This window comes from Pleurodeles waltl, chromosome 8 (genome assembly GCF_031143425.1).
Source record: "Pleurodeles waltl isolate 20211129_DDA chromosome 8, aPleWal1.hap1.20221129, whole genome shotgun sequence".
Classification (NCBI taxonomy): domain Eukaryota; kingdom Metazoa; phylum Chordata; class Amphibia; order Caudata; family Salamandridae; genus Pleurodeles; species Pleurodeles waltl.
The window spans coordinates 1,421,739,570-1,421,758,965 of NC_090447.1; the positions used below are offsets into that span (position 1 = coordinate 1,421,739,570).

At 45.2% G+C, this 19,396-nt stretch overlaps 1 protein-coding gene across 4 annotated transcripts in view; it reads left to right on the plus strand.

The window, feature by feature from the left end:
• LOC138248711 (E3 ubiquitin-protein ligase TTC3-like) overlaps positions 1-19,396 on the plus strand; it is a 1,399,506-nt gene that overhangs the window by 880,175 nt on the left and 499,935 nt on the right. For 2 of the 4 annotated variants that reach the window (XM_069202543.1, XM_069202546.1), the window contains exon 34: positions 5,056-5,121. The exons of 1 other annotated variant lie outside the window; for it this stretch is intronic. In XM_069202543.1, coding sequence (XP_069058644.1) covers positions 5,056-5,121 — 66 coding nt within the window. Of the gene's footprint in view, positions 1-5,055; positions 5,122-15,977; positions 16,044-19,396 lie in introns of all 4 variants that reach the window. One more of the 4 variants, XM_069202544.1, reaches the window with a different exon arrangement.

The following is a 19,396-nucleotide window of genomic DNA, read 5'->3' on the forward strand; positions in this document are numbered from 1 at the left end:
ACTACACACAAAAGAGACTGTACATCCAGCAAGACACAGGGAAGATATCAACCCTTCCCCCAATAATGAGGAAAAGAAGGATCGGACTTCCAAAGGATGACGCACAACCACAAGCCAAAGTGGTTAAAAAAGTCACGCCTCCGCCCTCTCCACCACAGGCATCGCCGGCACAAACACCGCCACAAATGCACTCACCAGCGCAAACTACCATAAGTCATGACGATCAGGATCAAGACGCTTGGGACCTGTATGACACCCCAGTGCCGGACAATGATCCCGATTCATACCCCACAAAGCCGTCACCGCCAGAGGACAGTACCTCATACTCGCAACTGGTGGCTAGGGCAGCAGAATTCCACAATGTCCAACTGCATTCCGATCCTATAGAGGATGATTTTTTATTTAACACCCTCTCGGCTACACACAGCCAATATCAATGTCTCCCAATGCTACCAGGGATGTTACGGCACGCAAAACAAATTTTTGAAGAGCCCGTAAAATCAAGAGCCATCACCCCAAGGGTGGATAAGAAATACAAACCACCACCCACAGACCCAGTGTTTATTACTTCGCAGTTACCACCTGACTCTGTGGTAGTAGGGGCAGCTCGCAAGAGAGCAAATTCCCATACATCTGGCGACGCCCCACCTCCGGACAAAGAAAGCCGAAAATTTGATGCGGCAGGAAAAAGAGTAGCATCACAGGCAGCCAACCAGTGGCGCATCGCAAATTCACAAGCGCTGCTGGCCAGATATGACCGCACACACTGGGACGAGATGCAACTTCTCGTAGACCATCTTCCCCAGGAATACCAAAAAAGGGCGCTGCAAATAGTTGAAGAGGGACAAACGATCTCAAACAATCAAATCCGCTCTTCACTGGACGCAGCCGATACTGCAGCAAGAACAGTCAACACTGCTGTCACCATAAGGAGACACGCTTGGCTACGCACTTCAGGCTTCAAACCTGAAATCCAGCAGGCTGTCCTTAATATGCCCTTCAACGAGAAACAACTTTTTGGCCCTGAAGTGGACACAGCCATTGAAAAACTTAAAAAGGACACAGACACGGCCAAAGCCATGGGCGCACTCTACTCCCCGCAGAGCAGAGGCTCTTTTAGAAAAACACCATTTAGAGGGGGGTTTCGTGGCCAACCCACAGACACCACCAGCCAACAAACAAGAACCACACCATATCAGGGTTCATTCCAAAGGGGAGGTTTCAGGGGATATAGAGGGGGTCAATTCCCAAGGAGTAGGGGAAGATTCCAAACTCCAAAAACACCTCCACCTAAACAGTGACTTTCAAGTCACACAACCCCTTCACTCAACACCAGTGGGGGGAAGACTAAGCCAATTCTACCAATCTTGGCAACAGATTACAACAGACAATTGGGTATTAGCAATAATCCAACATGGATATTGCATAAAATTCCACACATTCCCACCAAACATCCCTCCAAAAACACGCAAAATGTCTCCACAACATTTAGAACTTTTAGGACTAGAAGTTCAAGCACTACTGCAAAAGGATGCAATAGAGCTAGTACCAGTACAACAAAAAAACACAGGAGTTTACTCCCTGTACTTTCTAATTCCAAAAAAAGACAAAACATTAAGACCAATATTAGATCTCAGGACACTAAGGGCCTGATTCTAACTTTGGAGGACGGTGTTAAACCGTCCCAAAAGTGGCGGATATACCACCTACCGTATTACGAGTCCATTATATCCTATGGAACTCGTAATACGGTAGGTGGTATATCTGCCACTTTTGGGACGGTTTAACACCGTCCTCCAAAGTTAGAATCAGGCCCTAAATACCTACATCATATCAGACCACTTCCACATGGTCACACTACAAGACATCATTCCACTGCTCAAACAGCAGGATTACATGACCACATTAGACCTAAAAGATGCGTACTTTCATATACCGATACACCCTTCTCACAGAAAGTACCTAAGGTTCGTATTCAAAGGAATACATTACCAATTCAAAGTCTTACCATTCGGAATAACAACTGCACCAAGAGTGTTCACAAAATGTCTAGCAGTAGTAGCAGCACATATCAGAAGACAACAGATACACGTGTTTCCCTACCTGGACGATTGGCTAATCAAGACCAATACAGTAAAGAAGTGCACAAACGACACCACATATGTCATACAAACCCTTCACAAACTGGGTTTCTCCATCAACTATACAAAATCACACCTCGAACCGTGTTAGACACAACAATATCTAGGAGCAACCATCAACACATCAAAAGGAATTGCCACTCCAAGTCCACAAAGAGTGCAAGCATTCCACAAAGTAATAAGTGCTATGTTTCCAAACCAAAAAATACAAGCAAAATTGGTGCTAAAACTTCTAGGCATGATGTCATCATGCATAGCCATTGTCCCAAACGCAAGACTACACATGCGACCCTTACAACAGTGCCTAGCATCACAATGGTCACAGGCACAGGGTCAACTTCAAGATCTGGTGTTGGTAGACCGCCAAACATACCTCTCGCTTCTATGGTGGAACAGCAACAATTTAAACAAAGGGCGGACATTTCAGGACCCAGTGCCTCAATACGTTATAACAACAGATGCTTCCATGACAGGGTGGGGAGCACACCTCAATCACCACAGCATTCAAGGACAATGGGATGTACACCAAACAAAATTTCATATCAATTACCTAGAACTGTTAGCAGTATTTCTAGCGTTAAAAGCCTTTCAACCCATAATAACACACAAATACATTCTTGTCAAAACAGACAACATGACAACAATGTATTATTTAAACAAACAAGGAGGAACACACTCAACACAATTGTGCCTCCTAACACAAAAAATATGGCAGTGGGCGATTCACAACAACATTCGCCTAATAGCACAATTTATTCCAGGGATCCAAAACCAACTAGCAGACAACCTTTCGCGAGACCACCAACAAGTCCACGAATGGGAAATTCACCCCCAAATTCTGAACAAATACTTTCAAATTTGGGGAACACCCCAGATAGATTTGTTCGCAACAAAAGAAAACGCAAAATGCCAAAACTTCGCATCCAGGTACCCACACCGCGAATCACAAGGCAATGCTCTATGGATGAGTTGGTCAGGGATATTTGCATACGCTTTTCCCCCTCTCCCTCTTCTTCCATATCTAGTAAACAAGTTGAGTCAAAACCAACTCAAACTCATACTAATAGCACCCACATGGGCAAGACAACCTTGGTACACAACTCTACTAGACTTTTCACTAGTACCGCATGTCAAACTACCCAACAGACCAGATCTGTTAACACAACACAAACAACAGATCAGGCATCCAAACCCAGCATCATTGAATCTAGCAATTTGGCTCCTGAAATCCTAGAATTCGGACACTTAGACCTCACACAAGAATGTATGGAGGTCATAAAACAAGCTAGAAAAGCTTCCACTAGACACTGCTATGCATCTAAGTGGAAAAGATTTGTTTGCTACTGCCATACCAATCAAATCCAACCATTGCATGCCTCTACAAAGGACATAGTGGGATACTTACTACATTTGCAAAAAGCAAACCTCGCTTTTTCATCTATAAAAATACACCTCGCAGCAATATCTGCTTACCTACAAACTACTCATTCATCGTCTCTATTTAGAATACCAGTTATTAAAGCATTCATGGAAGGACTAAAAAGAATTATACCACCAAGAACACCACCAGTTCCTTCATGGAACCTTAACATCGTCTTAACAAGACTCATGGGTCCACCTTTCGAACCCATGCATTCCTGTGAAATGCAATATCTAACGTGGAAAGTCGCATTTCTCATTGCAATCACATCCCTCAGAAGAGTAAGTGAAATACAGGCATTTACCATACAAGAACCATTTATTCAAATACACAAAAATAAAATAGTTCTAAGAACAAATCCAAAATTTCTACCAAAAGTCATCTCACCATTCCATTTAAATCAAACAGTAGAATTACCAGTGTTCTTCCCACAGCCAGATTCCGTGGCTGAAAGGGCACTACATACATTAGACATCAAAAGAGCACTAATGTACTACATTGACAGAACAAAGCTAATCAGGAAAACAAAACAACTGTTCATAGCTTTTCAAAAACCACACATAGGAAATCCAATCTCTAAACAAGGCATTGCTAGATGGATAGTCAGATGTATTCAAACATGCTATCTTAAAGCCAAGAGACAATTGCCTAGTACACCAAAGGCACACTCAACCAGAAAGAAAGGTGCTACAATGGCCTTTCTAGGAAACATTCCTATGAGCGAAATATGTAAGGCTGCAACCTGGTCTACGCCTCATACATTTACTAAACACTACTGTGTAGACGTACTAAATGCACAACAAGCTACAGTGGGCCAAGCTGTACTAAGAACATTATTCCAAACTACTTCAACTCCTACAGGATAAACCACCGCTTTTAGGGGAGGTAACTGCTTTATAGTCTATGCTAAACATGTGTATCTGCAGCAACATATGCCATCGAACTGAAAATGTCACTTACCCAGTGTACATCTGTTCGTGGCATTAGTCGCTGCAGATTCACATGTGCCCTCCCGCCTCCCCGGGAAGCCTGTAGCCGTTTAGAAGTAAATCTTAAATCTTAAATATTTGTACATTTGTAAATAATTATTATAAACCTTTTATGTACATACGTATTCACTCCATTGCATGGGCACTATTTATAGCAAACAACTCCATCCTCACCCTCTGCGGGGAAAACAATCTAAGATGGAGTCGACGCCCATGCGCAATGGAGCCGAAGAAGGAGGAGTCCTTCGGTCCCGTGACCAAAAAAGACTTCTTCGAAGAAAAACAACTTGTAATACTCCGAGCCCAACACCAGGCAGCGGACTGTGCTAAACATGTGAATCTGCAGCGACTAATGCCACGAACAGATGTACACTGGGTAAGTGACATTTTCATTTCCTTCAAAGTTTGCTTTTGAGACACAGTAATGTGTGTATACGATGTTAACTCAGATCACCATATCATGCGTTTGTTCACTGTTGACTACTTCATTTTTTCTTTATTTTAGGTTATTATAGAATTGTCAAACCATGCTGTAAATACCGAACCTTTCCATCCTTTTGAAAAACAACAAGTAAGTGGTCAAGTTCTCTTCCTGGAGTCTTTAAGTAACACCCAGCCACATTAATGGTCAATTCAACCTGTATTATAATGAAAAAGAATGAACACCTAGTCTGCTAGAACTATAACATTACATAATTGTAAGGAAATAGCCAACTTCCTACAATAATGCAGTTTTTATTTTGGATATTGTTTATGTTTTGCTTACAAACATATGATTTCTCTTGTTATATCAGATTTCATTTATGGAACTATACATTGTCTTCACTTACCCATTTCTCTTATACGTAGTAAACATTGTGACATTCATCATGTCATCTTGGTGTTTTTTGGTACACATTGTGTACAATGTGCCTTAATTATACTGTAACATACATTTAAAATGCTTAAATCTGTGTAGACAAAGGAAATGTAAGCAGCAAAGTGAAGAATTGTGTCTTTCTGTGGGGCCCATAAATGGTATACCTTAGATTACATGTAAGGTAAGAAGGAGTCAGTTACATTCCATCACCACCACTCTGGAATGCGTCATTTTCCAGTGCAATGTCTTTTTCTCGTGAGGCACATGTAGGAGGCTGGCCTGGTTTGTAATGGTTACCTATGGTACTTACACCTTATACCAGGTCCAGTTATCTCTTATTAGTGAAATGAAAGCAGTGTCTAGAAGCTCTCTAGGGGTAGCTATAGCTGAGAAGCCAAGGCTTATATAGGAGACATGCAAAGCTCATGCAATACCACTGTAGTCACACAGTACTCACCCACCTGAAAGCAAATACTCGGTGTTACAAAAATAAAGTTACTTTATTTTGGTGACACAAATGCCAAAAATACCATGGAGACTATACTCCCTTAGGAGGTAAGTAATACACAAATTATATACAGTAGTATGCAGAAATAGGCATAAAAACAGTTAAAAAACAGTGCAAATAGTGAAAATCGCATTAGTTAGAAATGGGCCTAGGGGGAAACACAAACCATATACGAAGAAAGTGGAATGCGAATATCGGTTTCCCACCTAGGCAAGTGTAGTGTGTAGAGGGGCGCTGGGAGTATTAAAAAACACCTAAGGTAAGTAATAAACCCCCCCCCCCACCCCCAACCACCATAGCCCAGGAAAGCAGGAGTAAATCACAGTAACTTTCATAGAACACACAAGAACATGACAAAGAAGATAATGCAAGAACTGGAAGAGACTGCAACACACCAACAGTGGATTCTTCAGCCTGAAGACCTGTGGAAGAATGGGACCAAGTCCGGGAAGCACAGAAGAGTCCAGGGAGAACAGGAGCCCCTGCTAACCCGGATGAAGGTGCAAAAGAAGAACCACTGGTGAAGAAGAACAGTCAGTACTACACCCAAGAAGACGTATGCGGGTTCCTGGTTGGTGCAGATGATTTCCCACGCCGGATGGAAGATTGCAGTCTGGTTTGTGTCGCAGGATTCCGCCAACAAGCCTTGGCACACGCAAAGCTCGCAGTTAGTGGAAAATGGCGCTGCCTGAGACCTGGTGGACTCTACCAAGGAGGGGGAGTCAAAGGGGGCTCTCAGCAACTCAGAGAGCCCACGGAAGGCAAGGCAGCACACACAGGAGTCCCACAGCACGGGGACAAAGGAGATCTGAAAGGAGACAGCAAAGGCTCCCACGCTGCTGGAGAACCACTCAGGAAGATGTGCGTCGCAGGATAGAGCACTGGGGGCCAGAGCTCCACGCTACACGAAGAACTTCGTGGAAGGATGCCAAGAAGCCTTGACAACTGCAAAACATGCTGTGCACAGGGGTACTGTCTTGCGTGGGGAGGCAAGCTCTTACCTCCACCAAAGATGGACAGTAGGACATCTCGACCTTCGGGACCACTTCAGTCCACCACCCGTGATGCAAGATCCACGCAGCTCATCAGGAGAGCGGACCCACGCCGCCAGTCAACGATGTAGAGAGGTGCCTGCTGAAGCAGGGGAGGGACTCCTTCACTCCAAGGGAGATTCCTTTGTTCTTCTGGTGCACTCTGAAGACAGGCTATCCTCTGAGGATGCACGACCAGGAAGCAGTTGCAGTTGCTGGCGGGAGCTGGAGATGCAATGTTGCAGAAGTCGTCTTTGCTTCTTTGTTGCAGTTTGTAGAGATCCTGGAGGGTCTAGATGCAGTTTCTTCGGTGAGAAGGTGAAGTAAAGGATGCAGACGATTCCTGCTGGAGTTTTGCAATACTAATCTGAAGAACCACACAAAAGAGATACCCTAAATAGCCCTGAAAGGGGGATTGGTCAGCTAAACAGGTAAGCACCTATCAGGGGAGGGCTCTGACGTCACCTGCTGGCACTGGCCACTCAGATACTCCCAAAGTTCCTTGCCAACTTCAAATCCAAAATGGCAAAACCCAGGGACCATCTGAGGGAGCTCTGAACCCCACCCCTGGGGTGGTGATGGACAGGGGAGTAGTCACTCCCCTTTCTTTTGTCCAGTTTCGCACCAGAGCAGGGACTGGGGGTCCCTGAACCGGGGTGGGCTGGATTATGCAAGGAGGGCACCAAATTTTCCCTTCTGAGCATTTCCAGTGGCTTGGGGAGGCTACCCCTCATAAAGCCTGTAACACCTATTTCCAAAGGGAGAGGGTGTAACACCCCTCTCCCAAAGAAAATCCTTTGTTCTGCCTTCCTGGGCTTGAGCTGCTCAAGCGACAGCAGGGCAGACACCTGTCTAAGAGGTGGCAGCAGCTGGGGCTACCTGGAAAACCTCAGAAGACTGGAATGGCAATACTGGGGTCCTCCAAGGAGCCCCCAGAGTGCATGGATTCATACAAACAATGCTTGCAAAAGCCTTGGGGTATGATTCCAACATGTTTGATACCAAACATGCCTATGTTCGGAGTTATCATTATGTAGCTGGACATAGGTAGTCACCTATGTCCAGTATATGCGTAAAATGATGTCCCCGCACTCACGAAGTCTGGTAAAATGGTCCTGGAGGTCATGGGGGCACCTCTGCTAGTGCACATGTGCCCTCATACACAGGTACTCTGCACCCCGCCCTCAGGGCTGGAGGGCCTGCTATAGGGGTGATTTATAAGTGACCTGGTGCAGTGTAAATGGCAGTAAAGGGTGCATGCACCTTTTTACACAGGCTGGAATGGCAATTCTGTAGAAGCCTTTGCATGGGCTCCCTATGGGTGGCAAAAGATATGCTGCAGCCCATAGGGATCCCCTGGAACCCCAGTGCCCTGTGTACCTAAGTACCATATACTAGTAACTTATAAAGGGGGCACCAGTATGCCAATTTTGGGTAAAGTACTGAGTTACCAGAATGCAACAACAATATTTAGAGGAGAAAGAGCATAATCACTGGGGTCCTGGTTATCCTAGTGAACACAGTCAAGCAAACTGACAGGCAGAAAATGGGGGTACCCATGGCAAAAAGAGGGTACTTTTCTACAGCACACCAGTCAATTCTGAAATATAAAGGTGTGCTTCTCTGCATAGGTCTGCAGCCAACTCTGGCCAGCATGAGAGTGAAGCAAAAAACTATCCTTAATCAATGAATATTGCGCAAAATAGATGTTATAATCCTTGAAGCAAGAGATTCCTCTTCAAATCTAAGTGGAAAAGTATTGGATTAGCCAAAGTTTCCTTTTCAGTTAAGGAGGACATTGGGTGCAGTCTCTTTTGTAATCTAGACCTACTAACACAAAGCTTCAGCCATTGCTTCTATACCAGTATATGATAGTAGGTATACCCTCCTAATTTCTAACAGTCAACACACCCCTCTCTTTGTCAAAGTGATCCACCACACGCCAGCAAACAGCTCATCGATGTTAGAGGAATTCCTTGAACTGACCCTTCACCCCCGCGGTAATAGATAAGAAAAATCTTATTTGTGGTGACCCCAATCAGTTGGGTGATAGTACAGAATCAAACCCAGCTTCCGACCTCCTTAAACTATGCAGGCTTTGGGCTACACTCAGGCAGTTCTTGTCCCAAGCAACTATCCTAATAGTTTACTTAGTTTTAAAAGATAACATGTATACCATTTGTAGGAAAGTGCCACTGTTGGCATGGTTACCCCCCACTTTTTGCCTAGTGTTGATGCCAACTCTGAATGAAAGTGTGCTGGGATCCTGCTAACCAGGCCCCAGCACCAGTGTTCCTTCCCTAAAACTGTACCTTTGTTTCCACAATTGGCACAGCCCTGGCACACAGCTAAGTCTCTTGTAAAAGGTACCCATGGTACTAAGGGCCCTGCGGCCAGGGAAGGTTTCTAAGGGCTGCAGCATGGATAATGCCTCCCTAGGGGTACCCCTTACTCAGCACATGCACACTGCCTCACAGCTTGTGTGTGCTGGTGGGGGGAAAAAGACTAGGTCGACATGGCACTCCCCTCTGAGTGCCATGCCCACAACCCACTGCCTGTGGCATAGGTAAGTCACCCCTCTAGCAGGCCTTACAGCCCTAAGGCAGGGTGCACTATACCACATGTGAGGGCATAGCTGCATGAGCACTATGCCCCTACAGTGTCTAAACCAATCCGTAGACATTGTAAGTGCAGGGTAGCCATACAGCGTATATGGTCTGGTAGTTTGTCATACACGAATTCCACAGAACCCCACACTACCACAAAAAGAGCACTAGATCTATCTATTTCTACCTCTGCAAACCTTTGGGGATCCACTGGACTCTGCACAGTATACTTCACTTAAGTGTACTATGTAGAGAGCCGCTTCCTAAATTCACCAAAACAATTTATTCTTAGGATAAATAATCGTTCGATGGCATATGTTGCTGCAGATACACATGTTTAGCACAGTCCGCTGCCTGGTGTTGGGCTCGGAGTATTACAAGTTGTTTTTCTTCGAAGAAGTCTTTTTTGGTCACGGGACCGAAGGACTCCTCCTTCTTCGGCTCCATTGCGCATGGGCGTCGACTCCATCTTAGATTGTTTTTTTTCCGCTGTCGGGTTCGGACGTATTCCTTTTCGCTCCGTGTTTCGGTTCGGAAAGTTAGTCAGAATCTCGGAAGAAAGCGTCGGTATTGTTCCGTTCGGTATCGGGATAGTTAGGTACATCGACACCGATCATCGGAAGACTTTGGGGTAGTTTCGATCCCCCATCGGGGCCTGGTCGGCCCGACCGCGTGCGACATCGAAGCCGATGGAACGGACCCCGTTTCGTTTCTGCCCAAAATGTCACAGTAAGTATCCTTATACAGATCAGCACTTGGTCTGTAACTTGTGCTTGTCCCCCGAGCACAAGGAGGATACCTGTGAGGCCTGTCGAGCCTTCCGGTCCAGAAAAACACTCCGGGACCGAAGAGCCAGGCGTCTTCAAATGGCTTCTACGCCGACAAAACAACGTTTCGACGAGGAAGAGGAAACATTCTCGGTTCCGGAATCAGAATCCGGAGACTCCAACGTCGAAGAACAGCTACAAACAGTGAGTAAGACGTCGAAAAGTAAAACCATTGAGAAGACAAAAGCCCAGGGGACGCCACTGCCAACAGGCCATGGCTCGACCCATAAAACCGGCGAACCGTCGAAGGCGCCGAAAAAGGGCACGCCCATAGCGAAGACACCCGACTCCGGTCGAGGGACCGCCATGGAGCAACCTCGGAGCCGAGATAGCGGCGCCGAGAGGCAAAAGCAAGATGCCGGCACCGAAAAACATCGGCATCGAGACACACTGCCGAAAGCCACAAAAATCCTGTCGGCGCCGAAGCCGAAAAAAGATCTCTCGGCGCCGAAAAGTTCCACACCTTCATCCTACACAGAGGAACAAGGAATAAGTGGCCAGATGCACAAATTTGGACAAGAGCTCCAAAGTGTAGAATCGGACTACACACAAAAGAGACTGTACATCCAGCAAGACACAGGGAAGATATCAACCCTTCCCCCAATAATGAGGAAAAGAAGGATCGGACTTCCAAAGGATGACGCACAACCACAAGCCAAAGTGGTTAAAAAAGTCACGCCTCCGCCCTCTCCACCACAGGCATCGCCGGCACAAACACCGCCACAAATGCACTCACCAGCGCAAACTACCATAAGTCATGACGATCAGGATCAAGACGCTTGGGACCTGTATGACACCCCAGTGCCGGACAATGATCCCGATTCATACCCCACAAAGCCGTCACCGCCAGAGGACAGTACCTCATACTCGCAACTGGTGGCTAGGGCAGCAGAATTCCACAATGTCCAACTGCATTCCGATCCTATAGAGGATGATTTTTTATTTAACACCCTCTCGGCTACACACAGCCAATATCAATGTCTCCCAATGCTACCAGGGATGTTACGGCACGCAAAACAAATTTTTGAAGAGCCCGTAAAATCAAGAGCCATCACCCCAAGGGTGGATAAGAAATACAAACCACCACCCACAGACCCAGTGTTTATTACTTCGCAGTTACCACCTGACTCTGTGGTAGTAGGGGCAGCTCGCAAGAGAGCAAATTCCCATACATCTGGCGACGCCCCACCTCCGGACAAAGAAAGCCGAAAATTTGATGCGGCAGGAAAAAGAGTAGCATCACAGGCAGCCAACCAGTGGCGCATCGCAAATTCACAAGCGCTGCTGGCCAGATATGACCGCACACACTGGGACGAGATGCAACTTCTCGTAGACCATCTTCCCCAGGAATACCAAAAAAGGGCGCTGCAAATAGTTGAAGAGGGACAAACGATCTCAAACAATCAAATCCGCTCTTCACTGGACGCAGCCGATACTGCAGCAAGAACAGTCAACACTGCTGTCACCATAAGGAGACACGCTTGGCTACGCACTTCAGGCTTCAAACCTGAAATCCAGCAGGCTGTCCTTAATATGCCCTTCAACGAGAAACAACTTTTTGGCCCTGAAGTGGACACAGCCATTGAAAAACTTAAAAAGGACACAGACACGGCCAAAGCCATGGGCGCACTCTACTCCCCGCAGAGCAGAGGCTCTTTTAGAAAAACACCATTTAGAGGGGGGTTTCGTGGCCAACCCACAGACACCACCAGCCAACAAACAAGAACCACACCATATCAGGGTTCATTCCAAAGGGGAGGTTTCAGGGGATATAGAGGGGGTCAATTCCCAAGGAGTAGGGGAAGATTCCAAACTCCAAAAACACCTCCACCTAAACAGTGACTTTCAAGTCACACAACCCCTTCACTCAACACCAGTGGGGGGAAGACTAAGCCAATTCTACCAATCTTGGCAACAGATTACAACAGACAATTGGGTATTAGCAATAATCCAACATGGATATTGCATAAAATTCCACACATTCCCACCAAACATCCCTCCAAAAACACGCAAAATGTCTCCACAACATTTAGAACTTTTAGGACTAGAAGTTCAAGCACTACTGCAAAAGGATGCAATAGAGCTAGTACCAGTACAACAAAAAAACACAGGAGTTTACTCCCTGTACTTTCTAATTCCAAAAAAAGACAAAACATTAAGACCAATATTAGATCTCAGGACACTAAGGGCCTGATTCTAACTTTGGAGGACGGTGTTAAACCGTCCCAAAAGTGGCGGATATACCACCTACCGTATTACGAGTCCATTATATCCTATGGAACTCGTAATACGGTAGGTGGTATATCTGCCACTTTTGGGACGGTTTAACACCGTCCTCCAAAGTTAGAATCAGGCCCTAAATACCTACATCATATCAGACCACTTCCACATGGTCACACTACAAGACATCATTCCACTGCTCAAACAGCAGGATTACATGACCACATTAGACCTAAAAGATGCGTACTTTCATATACCGATACACCCTTCTCACAGAAAGTACCTAAGGTTCGTATTCAAAGGAATACATTACCAATTCAAAGTCTTACCATTCGGAATAACAACTGCACCAAGAGTGTTCACAAAATGTCTAGCAGTAGTAGCAGCACATATCAGAAGACAACAGATACACGTGTTTCCCTACCTGGACGATTGGCTAATCAAGACCAATACAGTAAAGAAGTGCACAAACGACACCACATATGTCATACAAACCCTTCACAAACTGGGTTTCTCCATCAACTATACAAAATCACACCTCGAACCGTGTTAGACACAACAATATCTAGGAGCAACCATCAACACATCAAAAGGAATTGCCACTCCAAGTCCACAAAGAGTGCAAGCATTCCACAAAGTAATAAGTGCTATGTTTCCAAACCAAAAAATACAAGCAAAATTGGTGCTAAAACTTCTAGGCATGATGTCATCATGCATAGCCATTGTCCCAAACGCAAGACTACACATGCGACCCTTACAACAGTGCCTAGCATCACAATGGTCACAGGCACAGGGTCAACTTCAAGATCTGGTGTTGGTAGACCGCCAAACATACCTCTCGCTTCTATGGTGGAACAGCAACAATTTAAACAAAGGGCGGACATTTCAGGACCCAGTGCCTCAATACGTTATAACAACAGATGCTTCCATGACAGGGTGGGGAGCACACCTCAATCACCACAGCATTCAAGGACAATGGGATGTACACCAAACAAAATTTCATATCAATTACCTAGAACTGTTAGCAGTATTTCTAGCGTTAAAAGCCTTTCAACCCATAATAACACACAAATACATTCTTGTCAAAACAGACAACATGACAACAATGTATTATTTAAACAAACAAGGAGGAACACACTCAACACAATTGTGCCTCCTAACACAAAAAATATGGCAGTGGGCGATTCACAACAACATTCGCCTAATAGCACAATTTATTCCAGGGATCCAAAACCAACTAGCAGACAACCTTTCGCGAGACCACCAACAAGTCCACGAATGGGAAATTCACCCCCAAATTCTGAACAAATACTTTCAAATTTGGGGAACACCCCAGATAGATTTGTTCGCAACAAAAGAAAACGCAAAATGCCAAAACTTCGCATCCAGGTACCCACACCGCGAATCACAAGGCAATGCTCTATGGATGAGTTGGTCAGGGATATTTGCATACGCTTTTCCCCCTCTCCCTCTTCTTCCATATCTAGTAAACAAGTTGAGTCAAAACCAACTCAAACTCATACTAATAGCACCCACATGGGCAAGACAACCTTGGTACACAACTCTACTAGACTTTTCACTAGTACCGCATGTCAAACTACCCAACAGACCAGATCTGTTAACACAACACAAACAACAGATCAGGCATCCAAACCCAGCATCATTGAATCTAGCAATTTGGCTCCTGAAATCCTAGAATTCGGACACTTAGACCTCACACAAGAATGTATGGAGGTCATAAAACAAGCTAGAAAAGCTTCCACTAGACACTGCTATGCATCTAAGTGGAAAAGATTTGTTTGCTACTGCCATACCAATCAAATCCAACCATTGCATGCCTCTACAAAGGACATAGTGGGATACTTACTACATTTGCAAAAAGCAAACCTCGCTTTTTCATCTATAAAAATACACCTCGCAGCAATATCTGCTTACCTACAAACTACTCATTCATCGTCTCTATTTAGAATACCAGTTATTAAAGCATTCATGGAAGGACTAAAAAGAATTATACCACCAAGAACACCACCAGTTCCTTCATGGAACCTTAACATCGTCTTAACAAGACTCATGGGTCCACCTTTCGAACCCATGCATTCCTGTGAAATGCAATATCTAACGTGGAAAGTCGCATTTCTCATTGCAATCACATCCCTCAGAAGAGTAAGTGAAATACAGGCATTTACCATACAAGAACCATTTATTCAAATACACAAAAATAAAATAGTTCTAAGAACAAATCCAAAATTTCTACCAAAAGTCATCTCACCATTCCATTTAAATCAAACAGTAGAATTACCAGTGTTCTTCCCACAGCCAGATTCCGTGGCTGAAAGGGCACTACATACATTAGACATCAAAAGAGCACTAATGTACTACATTGACAGAACAAAGCTAATCAGGAAAACAAAACAACTGTTCATAGCTTTTCAAAAACCACACATAGGAAATCCAATCTCTAAACAAGGCATTGCTAGATGGATAGTCAGATGTATTCAAACATGCTATCTTAAAGCCAAGAGACAATTGCCTAGTACACCAAAGGCACACTCAACCAGAAAGAAAGGTGCTACAATGGCCTTTCTAGGAAACATTCCTATGAGCGAAATATGTAAGGCTGCAACCTGGTCTACGCCTCATACATTTACTAAACACTACTGTGTAGACGTACTAAATGCACAACAAGCTACAGTGGGCCAAGCTGTACTAAGAACATTATTCCAAACTACTTCAACTCCTACAGGATAAACCACCGCTTTTAGGGGAGGTAACTGCTTTATAGTCTATGCTAAACATGTGTATCTGCAGCAACATATGCCATCGAACTGAAAATGTCACTTACCCAGTGTACATCTGTTCGTGGCATTAGTCGCTGCAGATTCACATGTGCCCTCCCGCCTCCCCGGGAAGCCTGTAGCCGTTTAGAAGTAAATCTTAAATCTTAAATATTTGTACATTTGTAAATAATTATTATAAACCTTTTATGTACATACGTATTCACTCCATTGCATGGGCACTATTTATAGCAAACAACTCCATCCTCACCCTCTGCGGGGAAAACAATCTAAGATGGAGTCGACGCCCATGCGCAATGGAGCCGAAGAAGGAGGAGTCCTTCGGTCCCGTGACCAAAAAAGACTTCTTCGAAGAAAAACAACTTGTAATACTCCGAGCCCAACACCAGGCAGCGGACTGTGCTAAACATGTGAATCTGCAGCGACTAATGCCACGAACAGATGTACACTGGGTAAGTGACATTTTCATTTCCTTCAAAGTTTGCTTTTGAGACACAGTAATGTGTGTATACGATGTTAACTCAGATCACCATATCATGCGTTTGTTCACTGTTGACTACTTCATTTTTTCTTTATTTTAGGTTATTATAGAATTGTCAAACCATGCTGTAAATACCGAACCTTTCCATCCTTTTGAAAAACAACAAGTAAGTGGTCAAGTTCTCTTCCTGGAGTCTTTAAGTAACACCCAGCCACATTAATGGTCAATTCAACCTGTATTATAATGAAAAAGAATGAACACCTAGTCTGCTAGAACTATAACATTACATAATTGTAAGGAAATAGCCAACTTCCTACAATAATGCAGTTTTTATTTTGGATATTGTTTATGTTTTGCTTACAAACATATGATTTCTCTTGTTATATCAGATTTCATTTATGGAACTATACATTGTCTTCACTTACCCATTTCTCTTATACGTAGTAAACATTGTGACATTCATCATGTCATCTTGGTGTTTTTTGGTACACATTGTGTACAATGTGCCTTAATTATACTGTAACATACATTTAAAATGCTTAAATCTGTGTAGACAAAGGAAATGTAAGCAGCAAAGTGAAGAATTGTGTCTTTCTGTGGGGCCCATAAATGGTATACCTTAGATTACATGTAAGGTAAGAAGGAGTCAGTTACATTCCATCACCACCACTCTGGAATGCGTCATTTTCCAGTGCAATGTCTTTTTCTCGTGAGGCACATGTAGGAGGCTGGCCTGGTTTGTAATGGTTACCTATGGTACTTACACCTTATACCAGGTCCAGTTATCTCTTATTAGTGAAATGAAAGCAGTGTCTAGAAGCTCTCTAGGGGTAGCTATAGCTGAGAAGCCAAGGCTTATATAGGAGACATGCAAAGCTCATGCAATACCACTGTAGTCACACAGTACTCACCCACCTGAAAGCAAATACTCGGTGTTACAAAAATAAAGTTACTTTATTTTGGTGACACAAATGCCAAAAATACCATGGAGACTATACTCCCTTAGGAGGTAAGTAATACACAAATTATATACACTAGTATGCAGAAATAGGCATAAAAACAGTTAAAAAACAGTGCAAATAGTGAAAATCGCATTAGTTAGAAATGGGCCTAGGGGGAAACACAAACCATATACGAAGAAAGTGGAATGCGAATATCGGTTTCCCACCTAGGCAAGTGTAGTGTGTAGAGGGGCGCTGGGAGTATTAAAAAACACCTAAGGTAAGTAATAAACCCCCCCCCCCACCCCCAACCACCATAGCCCAGGAAAGCAGGAGTAAATCACAGTAACTTTCATAGAACACACAAGAACATGACAAAGAAGATAATGCAAGAACTGGAAGAGACTGCAACACACCAACAGTGGATTCTTCAGCCTGAAGACCTGTGGAAGAATGGGACCAAGTCCGGGAAGCACAGAAGAGTCCAGGGAGAACAGGAGCCCCTGCTAACCCGGATGAAGGTGCAAAAGAAGAACCACTGGTGAAGAAGAACAGTCAGTACTACACCCAAGAAGACGTATGCGGGTTCCTGGTTGGTGCAGATGATTTCCCACGCCGGATGGAAGATTGCAGTCTGGTTTGTGTCGCAGGATTCCGCCAACAAGCCTTGGCACACGCAAAGCTCGCAGTTAGTGGAAAATGGCGCTGCCTGAGACCTGGTGGACTCTACCAAGGAGGGGGAGTCAAAGGGGGCTCTCAGCAACTCAGAGAGCCCACGGAAGGCAAGGCAGCACACACAGGAGTCCCACAGCACGGGGACAAAGGAGATCTGAAAGGAGACAGCAAAGGCTCCCACGCTGCTGGAGAACCACTCAGGAAGATGTGCGTCGCAGGATAGAGCACTGGGGGCCAGAGCTCCACGCTACACGAAGAACTTCGTGGAAGGATGCCAAGAAGCCTTGACAACTGCAAAACATGCTGTGCACAGGGGTACTGTCTTGCGTGGGGAGGCAAGCTCTTACCTCCACCAAAGATGGACAGTAGGACATCTCGACCTTCGGGACCACTTCAGTCCACCACCCGTGATGCAAGATCCACGCAGCTCATCAGGAGAGCGGACCCACGCCGCCAGTCAACGATGTAGAGAGGTGCCTGCTGAAGCAGGGGAGGGACTCCTTCACTCCAAGGGAGATTCCTTTGTTCTTCTGGTGCACTCTGAAGACAGGCTATCCTCTGAGGATGCACGACCAGGAAGCAGTTGCAGTTGCTGGCGGGAGCTGGAGATGCAATGTTGCAGAAGTCGTCTTTGCTTCTTTGTTGCAGTTTGTAGAGATCCTGGAGGGTCTAGATGCAGTTTCTTCGGTGAGAAGGTGAAGTAAAGGATGCAGACGATTCCTGCTGGAGTTTTGCAATACTAATCTGAAGAACCACACAAAAGAGATACCCTAAATAGCCCTGAAAGGGGGATTGGTCAGCTAAACAGGTAAGCACCTATCAGGGGAGGGCTCTGACGTCACCTGCTGGCACTGGCCACTCAGATACTCCCAAAGTTCCTTGCCAACTTCAAATCCAAAATGGCAAAACCCAGGGACCATCTGAGGGAGCTCTGAACCCCACCCCTGGGGTGGTGATGGACAGGGGAGTAGTCACTCCCCTTTCTTTTGTCCAGTTTCGCACCAGAGCAGGGACTGGGGGTCCCTGAACCGGGGTGGGCTGGATTATGCAAGGAGGGCACCAAATTTTCCCTTCTGAGCATTTCCAGTGGCTTGGGGAGGCTACCCCTCATAAAGCCTGTAACACCTATTTCCAAAGGGAGAGGGTGTAACACCCCTCTCCCAAAGAAAATCCTTTGTTCTGCCTTCCTGGGCTTGAGCTGCTCAAGCGACAGCAGGGCAGACACCTGTCTAAGAGGTGGCAGCAGCTGGGGCTACCTGGAAAACCTCAGAAGACTGGAATGGCAATACTGGGGTCCTCCAAGGAGCCCCCAGAGTGCATGGATTCATACAAACAATGCTTGCAAAAGCCTTGGGGTATGATTCCAACATGTTTGATACCAAACATGCCTATGTTCGGAGTTATCATTATGTAGCTGGACATAGGTAGTCACCTATGTCCAGTATATGCGTAAAATGATGTCCCCGCACTCACGAAGTCTGGTAAAATGGTCCTGGAGGTCATGGGGGCACCTCTGCTAGTGCACATGTGCCCTCATACACAGGTACTCTGCACCCCGCCCTCAGGGCTGGAGGGCCTGCTATAGGGGTGATTTATAAGTGACCTGGTGCAGTGTAAATGGCAGTAAAGGGTGCATGCACCTTTTTACACAGGCTGGAATGGCAATTCTGTAGAAGCCTTTGCATGGGCTCCCTATGGGTGGCAAAAGATATGCTGCAGCCCATAGGGATCCCCTGGAACCCCAGTGCCCTGTGTACCTAAGTACCATATACTAGTAACTTATAAAGGGGGCACCAGTATGCCAATTTTGGGTAAAGTACTGAGTTACCAGAATGCAACAACAATATTTAGAGGAGAAAGAGCATAATCACTGGGGTCCTGGTTATCCTAGTGAACACAGTCA